Below are 23,478 nucleotides of genomic sequence, written 5' to 3'. Positions count from 1 at the left end.
ACAAAACAACAGCATACCTGTGATTTTTCTTCAGTTACCAGTGCTAGATGGTTATTTCTGCAGTTGCAGTACATCTTGATCATGTAACTTAAGATCTAGCGCTACAGCCTACAGTTAAGTGTACTCTCTTGCTGATCGATCAGACAACAGCATCACCTAGCATTCCTGTGATTTTTCTTCAGTTACCAGTGCTGATTTCAAAAGTCAACAATGTCATATATCTAAGAATGGAGGTAGTACAATTTATCTGTAATTTTTATTGAGCCGATCACTGCATTTCGTCAGGTCCTTGCTACTGGAGTTACAACATGACTGTTAGACAGAGCTGGACGACGCATCCTTCTCAGTTCTCATTGTAATTGTCGCTTCCCTGTGAAATAACTAGCCTGCATGCTTTCTTTGTAACTATTGACTTAACACTGTCTTCAAATGACAGATTTCTACCTCTGGCATGACTCTATGCCTTCTTGCCGTTTCTGTGGTATTTTTCTCAAGGTATGTTCAAGTTTCTTTATCTAGGATTCGAGTGAGAAGATGATAAAACTTTATTGGTAATGCGTGCCTTATGCAGATCCTGTACAATATCTACTGAGGTTTCTTCTAATCCTTTTTTATGGTTCGTTTTTTTCCAGGATAACATTTCATAGGATTCTAACTCGTACTACATCTTAACAATGATCTCCCTTTGTTGGTATTGTGGTATGTGTCAGTTTTGTTTCTTCTGAAAAAATGGATACAGATGTGGAACCTATGCCAAAATAATGACCCGTGCAACTGTATATGTTCAGTCTTTCGTCATTACCTTCTCGTTTGGTATGGGTGCCATTCCATGGCTCATGATGTCTACTTCTTTCTCTACTTCTTTGCTAGCTCATTGTCTGCCTGAACTCCTCACTGCCCTCATTTCTTCTCCGCCATGATGTGTGTGCATAGGAGGATGTTCGTGGCCACACAACAGCAAGAGACAGGTACACAGGACGCCTAGGCGGCGGCGACGCGGGGAGGCCGCGAAGGACGCCACACGGGGGCTGCGGCACGAGCTCGACGCCGAGCGGGCCTCCGCGGAGACAGTAGCCAGATCTGGCCATTGAGTGCCCCGACGCCGCTGCTTACTCATCCATCGCCGCGGTGACCTGCTCCCCCTCGGGCATATCTGTCCATTGACACCAAGCATGTTCTTTCCTGAACTGTTCTAAAAGTTCAGTTTCATGGTTGTTTATTCTTTTGATCAGGAAGGAGAGAAAGGGAGAATCGGTTAGAAGAAAGAAGAGTCCGAAAGCTAAGTAATTTACCTCAACTTTACTGCCCATGTTATTAAGATCTATTGATGATCGTCCCACTTACTCCTAGGATGCACAGACTTAATGGATCCTGGACTAACATATTTATCATGGGTTTTGGGTTGTCTTCCTTCCCAGTTTTGTTTTACCAGTGGAGACACAGAGATTGGAGGACAGAAGGGCGCAGCACAGGACTACAGCGAGGTGGGAAGGCCAGATCAAGCAGGAGACAACAAGAGGTGGGCTGCTGCTCATTCACAATTTGATATGTTTGTTTTTCGTTGTTACAGCTGAACTGTACATGCAGTTTGAAACATGCTGTTACTGATGTGTTTGTCTGTTACAGGATGTGATAAATGGTGATCTCTGCGAGCAGTATCCCTCCCTCCCAGCTGATATGCAGAGGAAGATTGTTGATCAGTTGGATAGAACTCCGACGCCTGCAGCACTGCTTGGTGAGGATTGCCAAGGAGGAAGACTAGAACAGGCAAGAGCAGCGCTAATCAGTGACAGAGCATGATGCCATCCAGATGGGACAAGATAAGTAAGCAGTCTTATATAGTTTGCCCACTCGAGTTTTGTATATCTTGACATAAATGAATTATGCAAATGTTGCTAGAGTTCTTTTAGGTTGAAGCTTTTGCTTAGTTCAGTGTTGCTATCGGAAAGCTAAAATTATTTTCTTGCCACCTCCTCTGCATTGTTTTACTGCTTCAGCTCATGGTGCTTCTAATCGAGTACTATAGAAAGCATCTCTCTTGATAAATCGTTGTGTGCAAATATATGGTTCTTATATAATCCATCATCAGAGTATGAGGCGTGCTTTATTCTGTGTGCTTCCCACAAAAAAGAGTAGCCTATTATAAACATTGTATTAGAGCACATGACGTTCTAAGTTTTGACCACATTTCTCTGCTATTATAATGCAGCCATAAAGATTCAATTTTTATGTTGGGCACCATAAAGATGTTTGGCACCATTCTTCCCAAACATTTATCTACTATTATAATGCGTGCTTTATTCAATTTTTAGGATTGTTAGGAGTGAAGTCTTAGTCTCAAGATAGCATATTGCTGTTTGCCTATATTATTTAGTGTCGATTATAATTAGTATTGTTGTTTAGTGCTTGGTTCATACTACATCTAGGCAGTGTTCTAAAAGTTTGGGAGGAATGGAATAGGATAACGGTCGGCTAACATACATCTTTTCTTCAGCAGCCGTGGTAATGAATTTGAATACTGTAGTTACTATAATGAATGTTTTTTAACTTCTCTACTCTTCTTTACTAATCTTTTAGAACAGTGTCCTTTTCTATTATTTTTATTACTTCACTGTGTTGATTGTCTTGGTGTTTATACTCTTCTTCAGTTGTTCTCTGTGCCAACTGTGGTCTTGTACGAGCCTTCTCTTTGGTAGCCTAATAGGATTTTGTGTCTTTTGTTTATCTTTGGTATTTAATCTTATACTAAATTGGCTCGTTTGATTTTCAGGAAATGTTATGGTGTTCTCTGGTTTGTCATCGAGAATAGCTCTTTCTCTTTCGTCAAGGGTTTCACCAATGGCTTGTAACAACTGGATGTAGAACATTTTTTGTTTTTTAATCGATGTAGTGTGTTTTTGCGTTACAGTCCATTGTGGCTATGGGGGCGGCACATGTAGTGTGTAGTCATCGTGAATTTAATAGTAACTAGCTCTGCAGTTGTGATTGGTTTATGAATGTGTTTGGTTGGACCTATCAATTGGATGTTTGTTGGCTACATCACATATTCTTTTAAGTTTACTTTGTGTGGTCGTTGATGTTGTATTTATAAAGTGCAGGTTCATTGTTTTAACTCCCGTGGCAACGCACGGGCATATACCTAGTAAAATAATGGAGTTGACAAAAAAAGCTGGGCAGGACCGAGGACACGGACAGGGCACGTGATCCAAGATTCCAAGGTGCGTCGCGGCGTGTCGTCGGCTCGTTGCCTCCCTGCTGGCTGCCTGCGTAGATGACGGTCCTTGCTCGCTCCCGACCCGTCCCAACTGTACGTAGTAATCAGGAACTGAATCGAAAGACCCAGGCCAATCATCATCTTCCTTGCTGAATGAATCAGTGCGTACCAACAACAATTGTAATACAGGAACAGCCCAGGCCAGAGCTAAAGTAAGGTACTGGAACGGCTAGCAGTGCGGGCGCGAGCTGAGGAGCGGGAAGTCCTGCGGCGTCATCCAGGCGTAGGTGAAGCGCACGGCGCCCCCGCGCGGCGCCAGCGCCCGGCCGCCGCGGAGCAGGCAGCGCTCGCCGTCGACGGCGCGGATGGCGCGCGGGTCCACGGCCTCCACGCTGCTGAGCCCGTAGCAGCGCAGCAGCACGCGGGACTGCGCGCACCGGCACGCGTTCCGCACCTCCACCGCGTACTCGGGCTTCCCCTCCACCACGCGCCCCGTCGCGCGCTGCCGCACCACCAGGTCGCCGCGCCGGCACCCCGCCGTCGTCGTCCTCGTCCTCGCTGGTGCCGGCGCCGCGTCTACCACCTCTGTCGCCGCGGCGGCCACGGCGGCGGCGAGGGCGACGAGAAGGAATGCGAGGGCGAGGAGCTCTGTTCTTGGTTGCCCCATGGCGGTGCTCGATCGCCACCTTCGCTTGCTTGCCGTTGCAGGTATAGCGTGTGGCTTGGATATTTATATCCATGGATAAGCATTGGGTCAGCGGTGTACTGAGTGACACGGTGTGCGTGAACGTGGTAAGTGGGTGGCGACGGGGACAGCGTAGGCATGGGCACGAGGGCGGAGTGACTAGTGCAGTGAGTGAGGGGGAGGGGACGAGGGGTGCGCATGCCCGTGCACGCATGCATGGTCCAGGCCAGGCAGCGGCGGGTCTTGGCCGGGTGGCGACAGGAGCACGACAACGGGCGTGACCGATCCAGCGCGGGTGGCCCGCGCGCCCCTGTGGCCACATTGTCATGCGCATGTGAGCTTGCTTCCACACCAGTGCGCCGGCTGGATCGCCAGGCTAGGCAGCAGCTACGGCACTCTGCTAGTTCTACTTTTAGCTCGGCGGTGGCACATGGGCTGCTCGCGGATTGCGGCGCCGGAGGAAGCGCGCAGTCAGGGTGGAGTGATCTGGTCGACCAGGAGAGCTAGCTCCAACGGCTCCCTCCCTCGATTGGTGGCCAGTCTTGCTAAACCGTTCAGCCGGCCAAGCAGTGGCGAGAGAATGGGCCGCGGACCATGAACCATCTATGCATGCACTCAAAAAAATGAACTGCACATGAACGCCACCCGGGACTCACTGAGAAAGAATCATGGTGTCATAGTGAATTAAGGTGTATTTGGTTGGATGTACATGGTGAAATGGAAGGGCCGGCCACAGTTTCTATATTATTTAGATGAGAGTCACGTAGAAGCGAGGTAAACACCGGAGTGATTTTTGGTGGTGGCGTGATAAAAAAAATTAAGGAGACAGTGTCGTCCTCGCTCCATCCCACTTTGACATCAAACCAAACACATCATAAGCTTATTTAAATTCCTTAATTAAATCCTAATTACAACCCCAAAAAAGTTTATCTGAGTGTCTAAAGGGCATGTACAACCCACATAAATGCTCCGTATTTTAAGGGGTATCAATGGGGTAAGTGCAAAAAATATAAGAGACAGTATCTTGGTGAAGTAACGTCTCTAGCATAGTTCTCTAAGTCTAGATATGGTTCTACCCATATAACTCACATAAATGAGTCGTATCTTAAGAGGTTCTAATGAATAAGATATCAGACTTAAATACATTGAGTTGTATGAAGGAGTTGCTTAGATGTATCTAGTGCTTGGACAGCCAAAACGTAGTATCTAGATTTTACATGCCCTAATATGTATATAAAAACTCAATCATATGTTATAATGGCAATTTTAAAAAGTAAGTTGCACAATTTTTAATATGTAAAGACTCCTGTCTCAGAGAGACTGCACTCCTCACTCACGAAAAGGTGAACTACATCACGACAGACATAGTCTAGAAGTCACTAAATGTTGTGCTATTTTACATTATTACTCCAAGAATGAGAAAGGAAAAAAAGAAACACTTGAGGCTTGCTTTGCAAAAACTATGTGATCACCAGTTGTATGCTAAGCTCAATAAGTGTAAATTCTGTATTAATAAAGTTATTTTCTTAGGTCATGTTATTTGTAAAGGAGGTGTTGCAGTAGATATGAAAAAGTTTAGGATGTACTAGACTAGAACCCACCACAGACAGTGAAGGAGTTTCAAAGTTTTTTGATAATGGTAGGTTATTATTGGAGGTTCATTGAGGGATTCTCTAAGATTACAAATCCAATGACTACACTATTAGATGAGAATGTCAAGTTTAACTGAACGAGCAAGTTGAAAGGAACACAGACGACTAAGACGGGGTAAATTAGGACTTCTATTTTTCTCAGTAATCTAGGCTACGAATAATTCTACTAAAACAATTGAGAGCACCTAAAGGGGATGAATAGGTGATCCTGCAAAACTTATCCCAAACAACACAAACTAGGTCCAATTTATGGGTTAGAGTGACTTAAAGTTGGATCATATTACATATGGACATTTCCTATGACACCAGATTACACTTTAAGGGCTTCAATGTCACAAGGTTGCTATTGGTTGTCGTTCTCAATATGGTGATTCTGCAGTTTTTATGCAACTGCTCTCAAGTGGCACCCAAACAAACATCAAGGGCATTCACAAGTTAGTGTCATAGTATGTTGTTATCCTTGCATTTTATCATTTGTTTTCAAATTATTCCGGTGACGGTTCTTGAAGCTTAGTGGCTATTTCAATAGCTACCTTCAAGGTACGGATGAAACCAGATCGGATACAGACGGGTACCAGTGATCTTGCATTTTGTCCTACACATCATGTTATATTCTATATTGTTATCTCGAATCTTAGAACTAGATACATATCATTTGGATAATGGTATATATCTCATATACGTATTATAAATCATTTCAGATTTTGAGTATTCAGATTTGGGTACGGTCAGATATTAATTTTTTAGATTTAGATACAGACTATTTGAAAGGGAAATGTGCCCTTGAGCCATTTCTAAGTATTTTGGTGATTAAGTGTCCAACACAAATGGTTCAAGTATTCAATTGTGCCAAATGGTGGATGAAGTGCAAATCAACACAAAGGTATGATTCTAGACTTAGTACATTGGTTTTTGTGTACTAACATATTTTCCTAAGTGCTAGAATCAGAGAAAATACAAAAGGAAAAAGACTTGGCTGGAACAACCAAGACTCTGTGCAGTCTGGGTGCACCGGACTGTCCGGTGGTGTACCGGACAATGTCTGGTGCGCCAGGCTGACATCTGGTCAACTGGCTGCTCTCGGGAATTCGTCGGCGGCGTACGGCTAAAATTCACCGGACTGTCCGGTGGTGCACCGGACTGTCCGGTAAGCCAACGGTCGGCCGCGCAATCCGCGCGTGACGCGTGGCCGAGCCAACAGTCTGATGGGGGCACCGGACTGTCCGGTGTGCACCGGACAGTGTCTGGTGCGCCAACGGCTCCAAGTCTTCAACGGTCGGCTGCGACAATTTAGGAAAGCGAGCGATCTGCACCGGACAGTGAATAGGGGATGTCTGGTGGTGCACCGGACTGTCCGGTGCGCCACCCGACAGAAGACAAGAATTGCCTTCCTGGAATGCCTCCAACGGCTCTTAGCTGCCTTGGGGCTATAAAAGGGACCCCTAGGCGCATGGAGGAGTTACACAAGCATTCTTTGATCATCTCTAAGCACCAAGACTTCATTCTAGCGCATTTGATTCTTTGTGATAGCAATTTAAGCTCCTCTTGACTTGAGAACTCCGTGTGTGAACTTAGAGCTCAAGTTGTGACTAGTGTGCGTGTTTGTGCTGTTGCTTTTGAGACTTCTGTGTGTTGCTTTTCCCTCTATTACATCCGTGCTTCTTTGTGATCATCATTTGTAAGGGCGAGAGGCTCCAAGTTGTGGAGATTCCTCACAAACGGGATATAGCGAAAGAAAGGAAAACACCATGATATTCAAGTGGATCTTTGGATCACTTGAAAGGGGTTGAGTGCAACCCTCGTCCATTGGGACGCCACAACGTGGAGTAGGCAAGTGTTGTAATTGGCCGAACCACGGGATAAATGTAGCATCCCAAAATCCTAACCCAGGTTTGAAACCCTAATCTACTCTTTCCCCTCCTTTCATCCTCTAATTCCAAGAACTCCCTTAGAATTTCTTTCATCATATGCATACACTTTGTTTGATCAAGCACCTCACTTAGATTCTATTTTTCTAACACCAAGAATATCTACAAAATAAATTGTTCAAAAGAATAAGATGCCAAAAAGGGAAATAGGAATTAGAAAGTAAAAAGAAAAAGAGAAAAAAACCCTCCCCTCCCCCTGCTGGGCCGACCCTCGGCCCAAACCCGCGGCCTTCCCCCCCCCCTCGCGGCCGCGCTCCTCCTCTCTCGGCCCATCTCCGGCCTGCCTCCGCGCGCGCGCCAGCCCGCTCCGCACCTCGCCCCTCTCTCACTGACAAGCCAGCCCCACCTGCCAGCCGCCCTCTCTCGCGCGCTCACTCCCTCTGGCAGTGTGGCCCCGCTTGTCAGCTGCTTTGTCGTCCTTCCGCCGCCCCTTCACCGCAGTCACCTCCGGCCATCGCCTCCGTCCTCCCCTCCGTCTTCTCGCCGCACAAGGAAGTTTGGCATCGCTCCGTCCTCCCCTCCCCTTAACCAGCGTCCTCGCCGGTACCGCCCCGCCGTGGTGTCCCCTCGGCGGCGCTGTGCGGCATTTATGGGCGGCACTGTGAAGCTCACCGGAGCCGAGAAGCTCCACCGCCCTCCCTTCCCTCGCGCGCCTATAAAAGGCTCGCCCGAGCTCCTTCTTCCCCGCACCGGCCTCGGCCATTCCCCTCCTCCCCTCACCCGAGCGCAATTCGCGAAGCGCCGTCGTCGTCCCCCTCTCCGGTGAGTCCTTTCCCCCTCCTCCCTCTCCCTCTCCGTTGGTCCAGCTAGAAATTAAGAGAGCCGAGCAGCTCCCTCACGAGGCCACGAACCCGAAACACCACTTCCCAGCCCCCGTCCCCCACCCAGAGCCCACCGGCGGCGATCCCCGCCGCGGAACTCCGCCCCTCCCCGTGGGCAGCCCCCTCCCGACCCCCCTCTGACCGAATTGAGCCTACCCTTAGGATCGCCAGGCTCTGCCCATGCTAAACCACCCTCCCTTGGACCAAGAACCGGGCCACCGGCGGCAAGCCGCCGTCAAGCTCACCGGCGACCGGCCCTTCTCCTTCGCTCGGCCGGTTCGCCACGTCGTCTGGCCGCAACGCCTTTTTCTTCCCCCCCCCCCGCTCTCGCTGGCAAGTGGGCCCACAGCGACGCCGTCACCCTCGCGCACCGCGCCGTCTCCCCCCGCTCATGGGCCGCCGCTGGGCCGTAAGCGCTCCCGCGCGCGCGCTCGCGCCCGGGGTGGGCCAAAAGCCTTGTCCCCAGCCCAGGAAAGGAGAAACCTCTTTTCTTTTTTTCTTTTCCACCCTTTTTCCCATTTAATAGTATTCTCAATATTTTATGCACCAAAAATTATCAAAAAGGATTTCCAAGTTCACATACCATAATGATGTTAGAAAATGACACACTATGATTTGTAAACCACTTTTGATGTATTGTTTTATTGCCTGCTTCCTAGAAGAAGCGGGGACCGCAGATCCGGAACCCGTAGCCCCGGAAGAAGGGCCGGAGCCCGAACTTCCGGAAGTAGATCTTCTGTGCCAGGAGAGCTTCAACGAAGGCAAGTCCATCCTTCCCTTGATGCATAAATTACCTATTCTCTCTACCACTGCCTAGGCCGAGAATTTTGGGGGAAATATTGCATGGTGAGTAAGAGATGGCGAAGCATTAACATATGCATTCTGGATACGAAATATGGATTGGGAAGGAGGGTAATGGGTTTCTCCAAATAAAACCTCTTTTTGAAAGATTATGCGATGAAGGGTACTCACCCTCATCACCTTGTGAGTGGGATGATCAGGGACTCCCTGGTTTAGGGGAGGGCCTAAGGTGTTGGCTCAGCTGGTTTAGGCGTGAGCAGAAGGATTGTCCCCTCATATAAGGACCGGTTTGTCATCTTCACTACCTGTACTCTTTAATAGTACAACCACTCGAGACTGTGTGGGAAGTCACTCAATCCGAACTCGTGCGGTCCAACCCCAGGGTTAAGAAGGCTGGGGAGCACCGGGAGGATAAGGAGGGGGAAAGTTTTGTCCGGTTTGGACATGATGGTGGCCTGACTCCTTCCGGATAACCGTTAAGGTTAGGACGTACCAGTAAGGAAAGAAATCCGGCATTCGGGTCTCGCGACGGTGAGATCGCAGAAACCGGGCTAGTGGGTAAAGTGTACCCCTCTGCGCAGAGTTGAAACCTATTCGAATAGTCCGTGTCCACTGGTATGGACGAGTCTGGTAGGGTATGGCAATTAGATCTTTTTCTATGAGTTTCATGAAAAGGGGAATGTGTGAATAAATAGGTGTTAAGAAAGAAACTAAGGCCACGGGAGCGGGAAGCTCAGTGGTGGTTGAGTTTTGAGTTACTTTTAAGACTATGGGAAAACCTTCAAGTAACTGCCTTTCTCTAAGAAAATGATGAGTGACTACAACTCCACCAAATTGAGCATGTATATGGTAGGTCTCTTTCTCTCTACGGGAGCGGGGTGGGCTTGCGGAATACCTAGTGTATTCACCCAGATTTATTTATGTTTTTCAGCAGCTGAAGACTTCTTTTCTGCTATGCTTGATTGAGAGGACTCTGTCTGCACCCAGTTCTACCTGTGGCTTGGGCTAGTATATTTTCCTACTGCGCTTCTTAATTTGGCTCTCTCGAGCTTGTACCCCGGTATTGTAATAATTTTCATCTAAACTCTGTACTATTTGAAGTAAGGAATGTGTTTACTAGCCTCCTGGGACTAGTAATTGTATCACATTTGAGTCCCAAAGGATCGGGACGCTTCAGGTGGTATCAGAGCCATAGGACTGGCCGTAGGACACAACCCTGACCTTAAAACTTGTCCTAAAAAGAAAATACCTCTTACCCCAAGAAAAGTTTTCTCTTATCTTCCCCGATTTTAACAAAACCCTTCTTTTCCTATTCCAGATGGAAGACTCTCTAGCCATTAGAACATCCTACTGCTCAGAGGTGGAAGGGTTCCCGCATCTCTTGCGAAGTTGTGCGCTTCGCATGGGAATCCGCAAAAAGCCGGAATACGTCTGGACGGAGCATATCGAAGGCGGAATAGAGAAATGCTCTATGGCAGTCTACCTGGGAGAAAGCCGAAACTATCCAAACCATCCTTCCTTCCAAGTCACTTTTACCGGATACCGTTTCCCAGATACTTGCCAAAATGTTGCCCGAAAAGCCCTCCGACAACTATGTCAGAACTACAACAAAGTGATCTTTGAAACCCCCCTTCGCTACTTTCCACCTAGCAACAAGAATACCCCCACCTGGAGGAAAAGACTTCAGGCCCTATCAGGGGGAGATCCTATTGAGAATGATCCCACCATTGTCTACATGGCCGGATACCTTCACACCCTTGATAATCAATATGATGACCTCGCCCTCCACTGCACCTCCCTAATCTCCCAGGTGGAAAGCCTGGAGCAAAAAGTCAGGGAACTTTCAGAAGAAAAGGCGTCCCTTCAAGAGAGCCTCTCAATAGCTGAAGGCGAAGAGACTAATACCCGTGTAGCTTACCGCACCCTAAAAATGGACTACGACAAGAAACTGAAGAAGCTCGCCCCCGCAAGAAAAATCCGCAAGAAGACCAAAAGCCAAGGATGTCAGACTGAGCAGAAGGAAGAAAACCCTCTAAGGAACCCGTCCGACACCGAAGAGATGTCCCTGGCCAGCCTTGATGACCTTCTCAAGGAATTTGGAGACACCTTAGAGAAGGAGTTCGGGAGTACCCTAGATAGCACTCGTGTGTGATGAGCTTGTGGTAGCAGTGTGTGGTGTTATGTAATGGCTTGATGTAATGAATAAAATAACTGGTTAAAAAAAGGCATGTGCATAATAGTGACTCTCTTCCCATGGCAGATGGCTTCGGATAGAACCACGCCTACCGCCTCCGGGATTGGAGCAAGACTTCCTCTAGGAGCTGAAGGAGAGGCTGGCGGAGAAGGGGGTGAGACCCACCTCCCCGCACCTCCGGAACTACCACTAGACCTAGCCCAAGTTCTAGCCAATCAAACCCGACTCATTGAAGTCCTCACTCGAAGTCTGGAAAACCAGCGCCTAGGCGGTGGAAGGCCACAGGACAGGATGGGAGAATTTTTGAGACTCAAGCCTCCCACATTCGCGGGGTCCAGCAATCCCCTCGATGCAGATGACTGGCTTCGCACGATCAAGAGGAAGTTGGAAGCCTTCGCTTGTCCCGAGAATCAGCGTGTTCAACTGGCAGCTCATCAGCTTTCAGGAATGGCTTTAGCATGGTGGGACACTTTCAGTGAAGCCGTCAGAGATGCTACCTGGGCAGAATTCGAAGCAGCTTTCCGTGAACACCACGTACCCCAGGGGATAGTTCAACTCAAGGAGGATGAATTCCGGGAGTTAACTCAAGGCGGGAGGACAGTCAGTGAGTATGTGCACAAGTTCACAGAGCTGGCCCGCTACGCGCCTGAGGATGTCAGCACCGAGGCCAGAAAGATGGCCCGTTTTCTGAGAGGATTAAGACCCGAGCTTAAGACCATCCTCGCCAGCCAAGACTTCCACAGCTTCTCTCACCTCTCTAACAAAGCTATCCAAGTGGAAAGGGCAAAAGAGGAAGAAAAAGGGCACATCAAGAGGAAATTCCAAGTCCTCCGAGCTCAACAGCAAGAACGTCACCAGAGAGCTCGACCCTTTGGGCTTCCACCCAGGGGACCAAGCTTCAACAAACCATCTGGACCCACTCCATCACGCTACAGTCAGCAGAGTCAGAGCTCCCTTCAGGCACCCTCCGTTGCAAGCAACCAACCGCCAGCAAACGCCTATTGGCACTGCGGAGACCCCAGTCACTTCAAGAATAACTGCCCTCAGTTGAAGGCACCCGGACCAACCTACTCCAACTCGGTGAATGGCCCCAAGACTCCATCGGCCCCTACCTCCAAGGCACTTCCTTCAAACAGCCAGCAGAGCAGGACTCAGTATCAGGGCAGAGCTCGGGTCAACCACGTCGACGCTCAAGAAGCTCAACAAGCCCTGGGAGTAGTGCTCGGTGAGTTCCTTGTTGAATTTACTCCCGCTACTGTGCTTTTTGACTCGGGAGCATCCCATTCTTTTATAGCCTCTAAGTTTGTGGAAAAGCATGACATCCCCTCTACACCCCTAGCTATCCCTTTGGTCACCCGAACCCCGGGGTCAGACCTCCTGTGCAAACTCAGGTGCTCCCAAGTCCGAATCCTTTTAAGTGGGGTAGTGTTCCTGGCAGACTTAACCATCTTGCCATCCCAAGGAATTGATGTAATCCTAGGAATGGACTAGCTAGCTAAGCACAAGGGTATCATCAGCTGCGCAAGCAAGACTGTTCTCCTCACAGATCACCAAGGAAAGGCAGTTTCCTGTCAAGCCCAACCGCCCGCAAACGATCCAATGATGTTTAATCTAACAGCAGAGAGCATGTTTGTAATCAAAGAGTTTGAGGATGTATTTCCGGAAGAGTTGCCCGGGATGCCACCAGAAAGGGGAGTAGAGTTCTATATAGATCTCATTCCCGGCACTGCACCCATCGCAAAGAGACCATACCGCATGGCCCCCACTGAGTTGGCAGAATTGAAACTTCAGATTTCAGAACTACAGCAAAAAAGGTACATCCGTCCCAGTTCGTCTCCCTGGAGAGCACCCGTTCTTTTCGTTACCAAAAAGGATGGAAGTATGAGGATGTGTATTGATTATCGATCCTTGAACGAAGTTACAATCAAGAATAAGTACCCTCTCCCTCGGATCGATGACCTCTTCGACCAACTACAGGGAGCCAAATACTTCTCCAAGATAGACCACAGGTCAGGGTATCACCAACTAAGGATCAAGGAAGCAGACATTCAGAAAACTGCATTCGTCACCAGATACGGGCAATATGAATTCACAGTGATGCCATTTGGGCTAACGAACGCACCCGCCTTTTTCATGAACCTCATGAATAAGGTATTTATGGAAGAATTGGATAAGTTTGTCGTGGTCTTTATCGACGACATCCTCATATATTCCAAGAGTCACAAGGACCACGAGCATCACCTTCGAATCGTCCTCGGAAGACTCAGAGCACATCAACTTTATGCTAAACTCAGCAAGTGTGAGTTCTGGCTAGAGAAGATAGCTTTCCTGGGGCATATCTTGACGGTAGAAGGGATAGAAGTGGACCCATCCAAGGTGGAAGCTGTTTCAAATTGGAAGCAACCATCCAACGTCAGTGAAGTACGAAGCTTTCTGGGAATGGCAGGGTATTACCGCCGCTTTATCAAGGGATTCTCCAGCATAGCAAAACCCATTACCGAACTTCTCAAGAAGGACAATAAGTTTGTGTGGACCCCCAAAAGTGAGGAAAGTTTCCAAATCATCAAGGAGAAGCTTACGACCGCACCAGTTCTGACTCTGCCAGATGTACACCAGGATTTTGTCATCTTCTGTGATGCTTCCAAGCAAGGCTTAGGGTGTGTCTTAATGCAAAATGAGAAAGTCATTGCTTATGCATCCCGCTTACTCAAGCCGCACGAGCAGAACTACCCTACCCACGATCTAGAATTGGCAGCCATAGTGCACGCCCTAAAAATATGGAGGCATTATCTGATCGGGAACAAATGCCACATCTTCACTGATCACAAGAGTCTAAAGTACATCTTCACGCAACCGGACCTCAACCTCCGTCAAAGAAGGTGGCTTGAATTGATCAAGGATTATGACCTTGAAATCCACTACCACCCCGGGAAGGCCAACGTGGTAGCAGACGCCCTCAGCCGAAAGCCTTTCGGGGTTAAAGGAACAAACTTTCTGGAAGATTGGAAGAAAGAATCAGCTCAGCTGAATGCATGTCTGGGAGACAACGGTAGCCTGGAAGTCAAGCCAAATCTAGAAGATCTCATATGCAAGGCTCAACGCCGGGACGCAGAGACAACCAGGCTTATGGAAAGAGCTCGCAAGGAGCAACTTCCGGACCTTAGGACAGACAAGCAAGGAGTCCTCTGGTTCAGGAACCGCCTGTGTGTGCCAGTGGGAGAGGCACGAGAAACCCTGCTCGATGAAGCCCACAACTCAGCTTACTCTATCCACCCAGGGACCACCAAGATGTACCTGGACCTCAAGGCCAGATACTGGTGGAAGGGGATGAAGAAGGAAATAGCACAGTATGTGGCCCGATGTGACACCTGTCAGCGAACAAAGGTCGAACATCAGAAGCCTGCAGGCCTACTTCAACCCCTCCCAATACCCGAATGGAAGTGGGAAGAAATAGGCATGGATTTCATAACCGGACTGCCCAGATCACGGAAAGGAAATGATTCCATATGGGTAATAATTGATCGTCTCACCAAGGTGGCCCACTTCGTTCCAGTAAAGACCACTTTTGGAGGAGCCGCCCTTGCCCGAATATACCGTAAAGAGATAGTCAGGCTCCATGGCATTCCACGGAAGATAGTATCAGATAGAGGAACGCAGTTCACTTCAAAATTTTGGAAGGGCCTTCAGCAAGCAATGGGCACCAAGCTAGATTTCAGCACCGCTTATCATCCCCAGTCAGATGGTCAAACCGAAAGAGTCAACAAGGTCCTCGAAGATTTACTCAGAGCCTGCGTGTTAACTTTCGACAGAGATTGGGAGTCCAGTTTGTCGTACGCCGAATTCTCGTACAACAACAGCCATCAGGCCAGCATCAAGATGTCACCATTCGAAGCACTGTACGGAAGAAAATGCCAGACTCCCCTAATGTGGTCCAATGTGGGGGAAAGGACGCTAGAAGGACCCGACTTTGTTAAAGAGGCCGAAGAGAAAGTCGCTTTAATCCGCAGGAGGCTACTTGAAGCTCAGAGTCGACAGAAGAGTTACGCAGACAATAGACGAAGGGAACTCAGATTTGAGGAAGGAGATTTCGTTTATCTCAAGGTCTCCCCGATGCGTGGTGTCAAAAGGTTCCAAATAAAAGGAAAACTGGCACCACGTTTCGTCGGTCCCTACCCCGTCATTTCCCGAATAGGGCCCGCAGCATACCGTCTTGAGCTACCAGAATCCATGTCAGATATTCACAACGTGTTTCATGTGTCTCAACTCCGCAAATGCCTAAAGGTACCAGAAACCCGCATCGAGGCAGATGCAATTCAGATTCAGAAGGATCTCCAGTACCGGGAAAAGCCAGTGAAGATTCTCGACTCAGCAGTCAGAAAGACCCGCAACTCAGAAGTCAAACTCTGTAAGGTTCAGTGAAGCAGAGATGGAGAAGAGGAAGCCACCTGGGAAAGTGAGGACTCTCTGAGGAAGGAATACCCTTACCTTTTCTCAAGCCCCCTCTGAATCTCGAGGGCGAGATTCCTTTAAGTGGGGTAGGTTTGTAGCATCCCAAAATCCTAACCCAGGTTTGAAACCCTAATCTACTCTTTCCCCTCCTTTCATCCTCTAATTCCAAGAACTCCCTTAGAATTTCTTTCATCATATGCATACACTTTGTTTGATCAAGCACCTCACTTAGATTCTATTTTTCTAACACCTAGAATATCTACAAAATAAATTGTTCAAAAGAATAAGATGCCAAAAAGGGAAATAGGAATTAGAAAGTAAAAAGAAAAAGAGAAAAAAACCCTCCCCTCCCCCTGCTGGGCCGACCCCCGGCCCAAACCCGCGGCCTTCCCCCCCCCCCCTCGCGGCCGCGCTCCTCCTCTCTCGGCCCATCTCCGGCCTGCCTCCGCGCGCGCGCCAGCCCGCTCCGCACCCCGCCCATCTCTCACTGACAAGCCAGCCCCACCTGCCAGCCGCCCTCTCTCGCGCGCTCACTCCCTCTGGCAGTGTGGCCCCGCTTGTCAGCTGCTTCATCGTCCTTCCGCCGTCCCTTCACCGCAGTCACCTCCGGCCATCGCCTCCGTCCTCCCCTCCGTCTTCTCACCGCACAGGGAAGTTTGGCACCGCTCCGTCCTCCCCTCCCCTTGACCAGCGTCCTCGCCGGTACCGCCCCGCCGTGGTGTCCCCTCGGCGGCGCTGTGCGGCATTTATGGGCGGCACTGTGAAGCTCACCGGAGCCGAGAAGCTCCACCGCCCTCCCTTCCCTCGCGCGCCTATAAAAGGCTCGCCCTGAGCTCCTTCTTCCCCGCACCGGCCTCGGCCATTCCCCTCCTCCCCTCACCCGAGCGCAATTCGCGAAGCGCCGTCGTCGTCCCCCTCTCCGTTGAGTCCTTTCCCCCTCCTCCCTCTCCCTCTCCGTTGGTCCAGCTAGAAATTAAGAGAGCCGAGCAGCTCCCTCACGAGGCCACGAACCCGAAACACCACTTCCCAGCCCCCGTCCCCCACCCAGAGCCCACCGGCGGTGATCCCCGCCGCGGAACTCCGCCCCTCCCCGTGGGCAGCCCCCTCCCGACCCCCCCTCTAGCCGAATTGAGCCTACCCTTAGTATCGCCAGCCTCTGCCCATGCTAAACCACCCTCCCTTGGACCAAGAACCGGGCCACCGGCGGCAAGCCACCGTCAAGCTCACCGGCGACCGACCCTTCTCCTTCGCTCGGCCGGTTCGCCACGCCGTCTGGCCGCAACGCCGTTTTCTCCCCCCCCCCCCCCCCCCCCGCTCTCGCTGGCAAGTGGGCCCACAGCGACGCCGTCACCCTCGCGCACCGCGCCGTCTCCCCCCCGCTCATGGGCCGCCGCTGGGCCGTAAGCGCTCCCGCGCGCGCGCTCGCGCCCGGGGTGGGCCAAAAGCCTTGTCCCCAGCCCAGGAAAGGAGAAACCTCTTTTCTTTTTTTCTTTTCCACCCTTTTTCCCATTTAATAGTATTCTCAATATTTTATGCACCAAAAATTATCAAAAAGGATTTCCAAGTTCACATACCATAATGATGTTAGAAAATGACACACTATGATTTGTAAACCACTGTTGATGTATTGTTTTATTGCCTGCTTCCTAGAAGAAGCGGGGACCGCACATCCGGAACCCGTAGCCCCGGAAGAAGGGCCGGAGCCCGAACTTCCGGAAGTAGATCTTCTGTGCCAGGAGAGCTTCAACGAAGGCAAGTCCATCCTTCCCTTGATGCATAAATTACCTATTCTCTCTACCACTGCCTAGGCCGAGAATTTTGGGGGAAATATTGCATGGTGAGTAAGAGATGGCGAAGCATTAACATATGCATTCTGGATACGAAATATGGATTGGGAAGGAGGGTAATGGGTTTCTCCAAATAAAACCTCTTTTTGAAAGATTATGCGATGAAGGGTACTCACCCTCATCACCTTGTGAGTGGGATGATCAGGGACTCCCTGGTTTAGGGGAGGGCCTAAGGTGTTGGCTCAGCTGGTTTAGGCGTGAGCAGAAGGATTGTCCCCTCATATAAGGACCGGTTTGTCATCTTCACTACCTGTACTCTTTAATAGTACAACCACTCGAGACTGTGTGGGCAGTCACTCAATCCGAACTCGTGCGGTCCAACCCCAGGGTTAAGAAGGCTGGGGAGCACCGGGAGGATAAGGAGGGGGAAAGTTTTGTCCGGTTTGGACATGATGGTGGCCTGACTCCTTCCGGATAACCGTTAAGGTTAGGACGTACGAGTAATGAAAGAGATCCGGCATTCGGGTCTCGCGACGGTGAGATCGCAGAAACCGGGCTAGTGGGTAAAGTGTACCCCTCTGCGCAGAGTTGAAACCTATTCGAATAGTCCGTGTCCACTGGTATGGACGAGTCTGGTAGGGTATGGCAATTAGAGCTTTTTCTATGAGTTTCATGAAAAGGGGAATGTGTGAATAAATAGGTGTTAAGAAAGAAACTAAGGCCACGGGAGCGGGAAGCTCAGTGGTGGTTGAGTTTTGAGTTACTTTTAAGACTATGGGAAAACCTTCAAGTAACTGCCTTTCTCTAAGAAAATGATGAGTGACTACAACTCCACCAAATTGAGCATGTATATGGTAGGTCTCTTTCTCTCTACGAGAGCGGGGTGGGCTTGCGGAATACCTAGTGTATTCACCCAGATTTATTTATGTTTTTCAGCAGCCGAAGACTTCTTTTCTGCTATGCTTGATTGAGAGGACTCTGTCTGCACCCAGTTCTGCATGTGGCTTGGGCTAGTATATTTTCCTACTGCGCTTCTTAATTTGGCTCTCTCGAGCTTGTACCCCGGTATTGTAATAATTTTCATCTAAACTCTGTACTATTTGAAGTAAGGAATGTGTTTACTAGCCTCCTGGGACTAGTAATTGTATCACATTTGAGTCCCAAAGGATCGGGACGCTTCAATAAACCATCGTGTCTCTTGTGCTTGTTCTCACTGTGACTATTGTGTTTCACAAGAGCTCAGTCCTTAGCCACTTGATTTCATTGTGCTAACACTCAATCAAGTTTTGTGGCTTTAAGTTTTAAGTTTTCGCAGGATCACCTATTCACCCCCCCTCTAGGTGCTCTCAATTGGTATCAGAGTCGTTCTCTTCACGAAAGGGACTAATCGCCCGAAGGGATGGATCCTAAGGGAAAGGGGATGGTGATCAACGACAAGGAGAAGGAGTCCTTCATCAATGAGCCAAAAGACGACAAGCCCACTGACTAGGGCTCAAGTCACAAGAAGAAGGATGGGAAGAAGAAGAGGCGCATCAAGAAGATAGTCTACTACGACCGCGACGAGTCCTCTTCTTCCCAAAGAGACGACGACGACGAGAAAAAGAAAACGGTCAACTCAAACTTTTCTTTTGATTATTCTCGTATTCCGCAAAATTCTAATGCTCATTTGCTTTCCATTCCTCTTGGTAAACCTTCACACTTTGATGGAGAGGACTATGGATTTTGGAGTCACAAAATGCGTAGCCACTTGTTCTCTCTTCATCCAAGTATATGGGAGATAGTAGAAAATGGAATGCAATTTGATAGTACAGATAATCCCATGTTTATCAATGAACAAATTCACAAAAATGCACAAGCTACCACTGTTCTTCTAGCATCCTTGTCCAGGGAAGAGTATCATAAGGTGGGCGGCTTGGATAATGCTAAGCAAATTTGGGACACCCTCAAGATCTCACATGAGGGGAACGACGCCACCATGATCACCAAGATGGAGTTGGTGGAAGGCGAACTAGGAAGGTTCGCAATGATCAGGGGGGAGGAGCCAACTCAAACGTACAACAGGCTCAAGACCCTGGTCAACAAAATCAGGAGCTATGGAAGCACGAGATGGACGGACCACGACGAGCATCACACCTGCCTCATGGCAAAGGAGAAGAAGGTAAGCACTCGAAATACTATTGCATATGCTTCTTCAAGTGATGATGAATCTAGTGATGATGAAGTAGACTACGCAAGTTTATTCAAAGGCTTAGATAGAACTAAAATTGATAAGATCAATGAATTAATTGATGCGTTGAATGAGAAGAATAGATTGCTAGAAAAGCAAGAGGATCTTTTATATGAAGAGCATGATAAATTTGTAAGTGTGCAAAAGTCTCTTGCTTTAGAAGTTAAAAGAAATGAAATGCTTTCATGTGAATTATCTACTTGTCATGAGTCTATTTCTAGTCTAAAGAGTGTCAATGATGACTTGAATGCTAAGTTAGAAGTAGCAAATAAATCTAGCTCATGTATTGAACATGTAGTAATTTGTAATAGGTGTAAGGATTTTAATGTTGATGCATGTGTTGAGCACCTTACTTCTATTGCAAAATTAAATGGTGAAGTGGCTAGTCTTAATGCCCAACTTAAGACTAGCAAGAATGACTTTGATAAACTAAAATTTGCAAGGGATGCCTACACTATTGGTAAACACCCCTCAATTAAGGATGGACTTGGCTTTAAAAGGAAAGCCAAGAACTTAACAAGCCAAAGAGCACCCATTTTCAACAAGGAAAAGGGAAAGGCTCCTATGGCTAATAGTAGTCAAAAGAATCATGCATTTATTTATGATAGAAAATTTTCTAGAAATGCTTATCATAATAGAAGTTGTAATGCTTATGATTCACATGCCATGATTGCTTCAAGTTCTTCTTTTGTGCATGGTAGATATATGCCTAGAAAAATGTTGTTCATCATATGCCTAGGAGAAATGTTGTTAATGTGCCTAGGAAAATGCATAATGAAAATTCTACTATTATTCATGCCTGCAACACTGATTTTGTACTCACATGCAAAAATAAGAAAGTGGTTGCTGGGAAATTAGGGGCAAAATGCAAGGGAGACAAAACTTGCATTTCGGTCCCTAAGGATGTTGTTACTAACCTTGTAGGACCCAACAAGAGTTGGGTACCTAAAACCCAAGCCTAATTTGCCTTGCAGGTTTATGCATCCAGGGGCTCAAGCTGGATTATCGACAGCGGATGCACAAACCACATGACGGGGGAGAAGAAGATGTTCACCTCCTACGTCAAGAACAAAGATTCCCAAGATTCAATCATGTTCGGTGACGGGAATCAAGGCAAGGTTAAAGGACTAGGAAAGATAGCGATTTCATTCGAGCATTTCATATCTAGTGTGTTTTTAGTTGAATCGCTCGGGTATAACTTGTTGTCCGTTAGTCAATTATGTAATATGGGTTACAATTGCTTATTTACAAATGTAGATGTGTCTGTCTTTAGAAGGAGTGACAGTTCATTAGCTTTTAAGGGTGTATTTGACGGCAAACTCTATTTAGTTGATTTTTCGAAGGAGGAGGCCGATCTAGATGCATGCTTAATCGCTAAGACTAGCATGGGCTGGCTGTGGCATCGTCGTCTAGCACATGTGGGAATGAAGAACCTTCACAAACTTCTAAAGGGAGAACATGTGTTAGGTCTAACAAATGTAACTTTCGAAAAAGATAGACCTTGTGCAGCTTGTCAAGCAGGTAAACAGGTGGGAAACTCTCATCATAGCAAAAATGTGATGACCACATCAAGACCTTTGGAGCTACTTCACATGGACTTCTTCGAACTCGTCGCCTACCTCAGCATCGGGGGAAGTAAGTATGGTCTTGTTATTGTTGATGATTTTTCCCGCTTCACTTGGGTATTCTTTTTGCAGGACAAAACAGAAACCCAAGGGACCCTAAAGCACTTCTTAAGGAGAGCTCAAAATGAATTTGAGCTCAAGGTGAAAAAGATAAGGAGCGACAACGGGTCCGAATTCAAGAATCTTCAAGTGGAGGAGTACCTTGAGGAGAAAGGAGTCAAGCACGAGTTCTCCGCTCCCTACACACCACAGCAAAACTGTGTGGTAGAGAGGAAGAACAAGACGCTTTTAGACATGGCAAGGACGATGCTTGGTGAATTCAAGACGCCCGAACGGTTTTGGACGGAAGCTGTGAACACGACTTGCCATGCCATAAACCGGGTCTACCTTCATCGCCTCCTCAAGAAGACGTCATACGAACTCCTAACTGGTAACAAACCCCTAGGCGCATGGAGGAGTACACCAAGCATTCTTTGATCATCTCTTAGCACCAAGACATCTCTCTAGCGCATTTGATTCGTTGTGATAGCAATTTGAGCTCCTCTTGAGTTGAGAACTCCGTGTGTGATCTTAGAGCTCAAGTTGTGACTTGTGTGCGTGTTTGTGCTCGTGCTTTGAGGCTTGTGTGTGTTGCTCTTCCCACTCTTACATCTGTGCCTCTTTGTGATCATCTAATTGTAAGGGCGAGAGGCTCCAAGTTGTGGAGATTCCTCGCAAACGGGAAAGAGTAAAGAAAGAAGAACATCGTGGTATTCAAGTTGATCATTGGATCACTTGAAAGGAGTTGAGTGCAACTCTCGTCCATTGGGACGCCACAACATGGACTAGGCAAGTATTGTACTTGGCCGAACCACGGGATAAATCCTTGTGTCTCTTCTGCTTGTTCTCACTGTGTCAATTGTGGTTCACAAGAGCTCTCCTTAGCCACTTGATTTCATTGTGCTAACACTTAATCAAGCTTGTGGCTTTAAGTTTCAAGTTTTTACAGGATCACCTATTCACCCCCCCTCTAGGTGCTCTCAAATGGTATCAGAGCCATTCTCTTCACGAAAGGGACTAATTGCTCGAAGAGATGGATCCTAAGGGAAATGGGATGGTGGTCAACGATAAGGAGAAGGAGTCTATCTTCAACGAGCCGAGGGACGACAAAGCCACTGACTCCGGCTTGAGTCAAAAGAAGAAGGACAAGAAGAAGAAGAGGCGGATCAAGAAGTTAGTCTACTACGATAGCGACGAGTCTTCCTCTTCCCAAAAGGACGACAAATACGAGGAGAAAAAGAAAACGGTTAACTCGAACTTTTCTTTCGATTATTCTCGTATTCCGCAAAGTTCCAATGCTCATTTGCTTTCCATTCCACTTGGTAAACCTCCTCACTTTGATGGAGAGGACTACGTATTTTGGAGTCACAAAATGCGTAGTCACTTGTTCTCTCTCCATCCAAGTATATGGGAGATAGTAGAAAATGGAATGCAATTTGATAGTACGGATAGTCCCATATTTATCAATGAACAAATTCACAAAAATGCACAAGCTACTACTGTTTTGTTACAATCATTGTGCAGGGAAGAATATCATAAGGTGAGCGGCTTGGATAACGCCAAGCAGATTTGGGACACCCTCAAGATCTCACATGAGGGGAACGATGTCACCATGCTCACCAAGATGGAGTTGGTGGAAGGTGAACTAGGAAGGTTCGCGATGATCAGGGGGGAGGAGCCAACTCAAACTTACAACAGGCTCAAGACCCTGGTCAACAAAATAAGGAGCTATGGAAGCACAAGATGGATGCACCACGACGTCGTCAGGCTTATGCTAAGGTCCTTCACCATCCTTGATCCGCATCTTGTAAACTCTATTCGTGAAAATCCTAGGTACAACAAGATGACGCCCGAGGAGATACTTGGAAAGTTCATAAGCGGGCGAATGATGATCAAGGAGGTGAGATATGTTGATAAGGCGTTAAATGGCCCAATCCACGAGCCTCAAACCATTGCTCTAAAAGCAACAAGTAGCAGGGAGGCGCTACCTAGCAAGGTGGCACAAGTTGAGGCGGCCGGGCTAAATGAAGATGAAATGGCCCTCATCATCAAGCGC

The 23,478-nt window shown here is 48.0% G+C and overlaps 1 protein-coding gene across 1 annotated transcript; it reads right to left on the bottom strand.

The window, feature by feature from the left end:
* Positions 1–3,336: 3,336 nt before the first annotated feature.
* On the bottom strand, positions 3,337–3,918 carry LOC100281001 (LGC1). Its single transcript, NM_001153920.2, has one exon. It carries the CDS (start codon positions 3,879–3,881, stop codon positions 3,444–3,446), a length of 438 nt encoding a protein of 145 aa, NP_001147392.2. The 5' UTR covers positions 3,882–3,918; the 3' UTR covers positions 3,337–3,443.
* Positions 3,919–23,478: the final 19,560 nt, after the last annotated feature.

Source organism: Zea mays, chromosome 10, assembly GCF_902167145.1.
Source record: "Zea mays cultivar B73 chromosome 10, Zm-B73-REFERENCE-NAM-5.0, whole genome shotgun sequence".
NCBI classification, from domain to species: domain Eukaryota; kingdom Viridiplantae; phylum Streptophyta; class Magnoliopsida; order Poales; family Poaceae; genus Zea; species Zea mays.
Note: the sequence above shows the minus strand (reverse complement) of the source record. Positions and strands in the feature narration are given on the sequence as shown.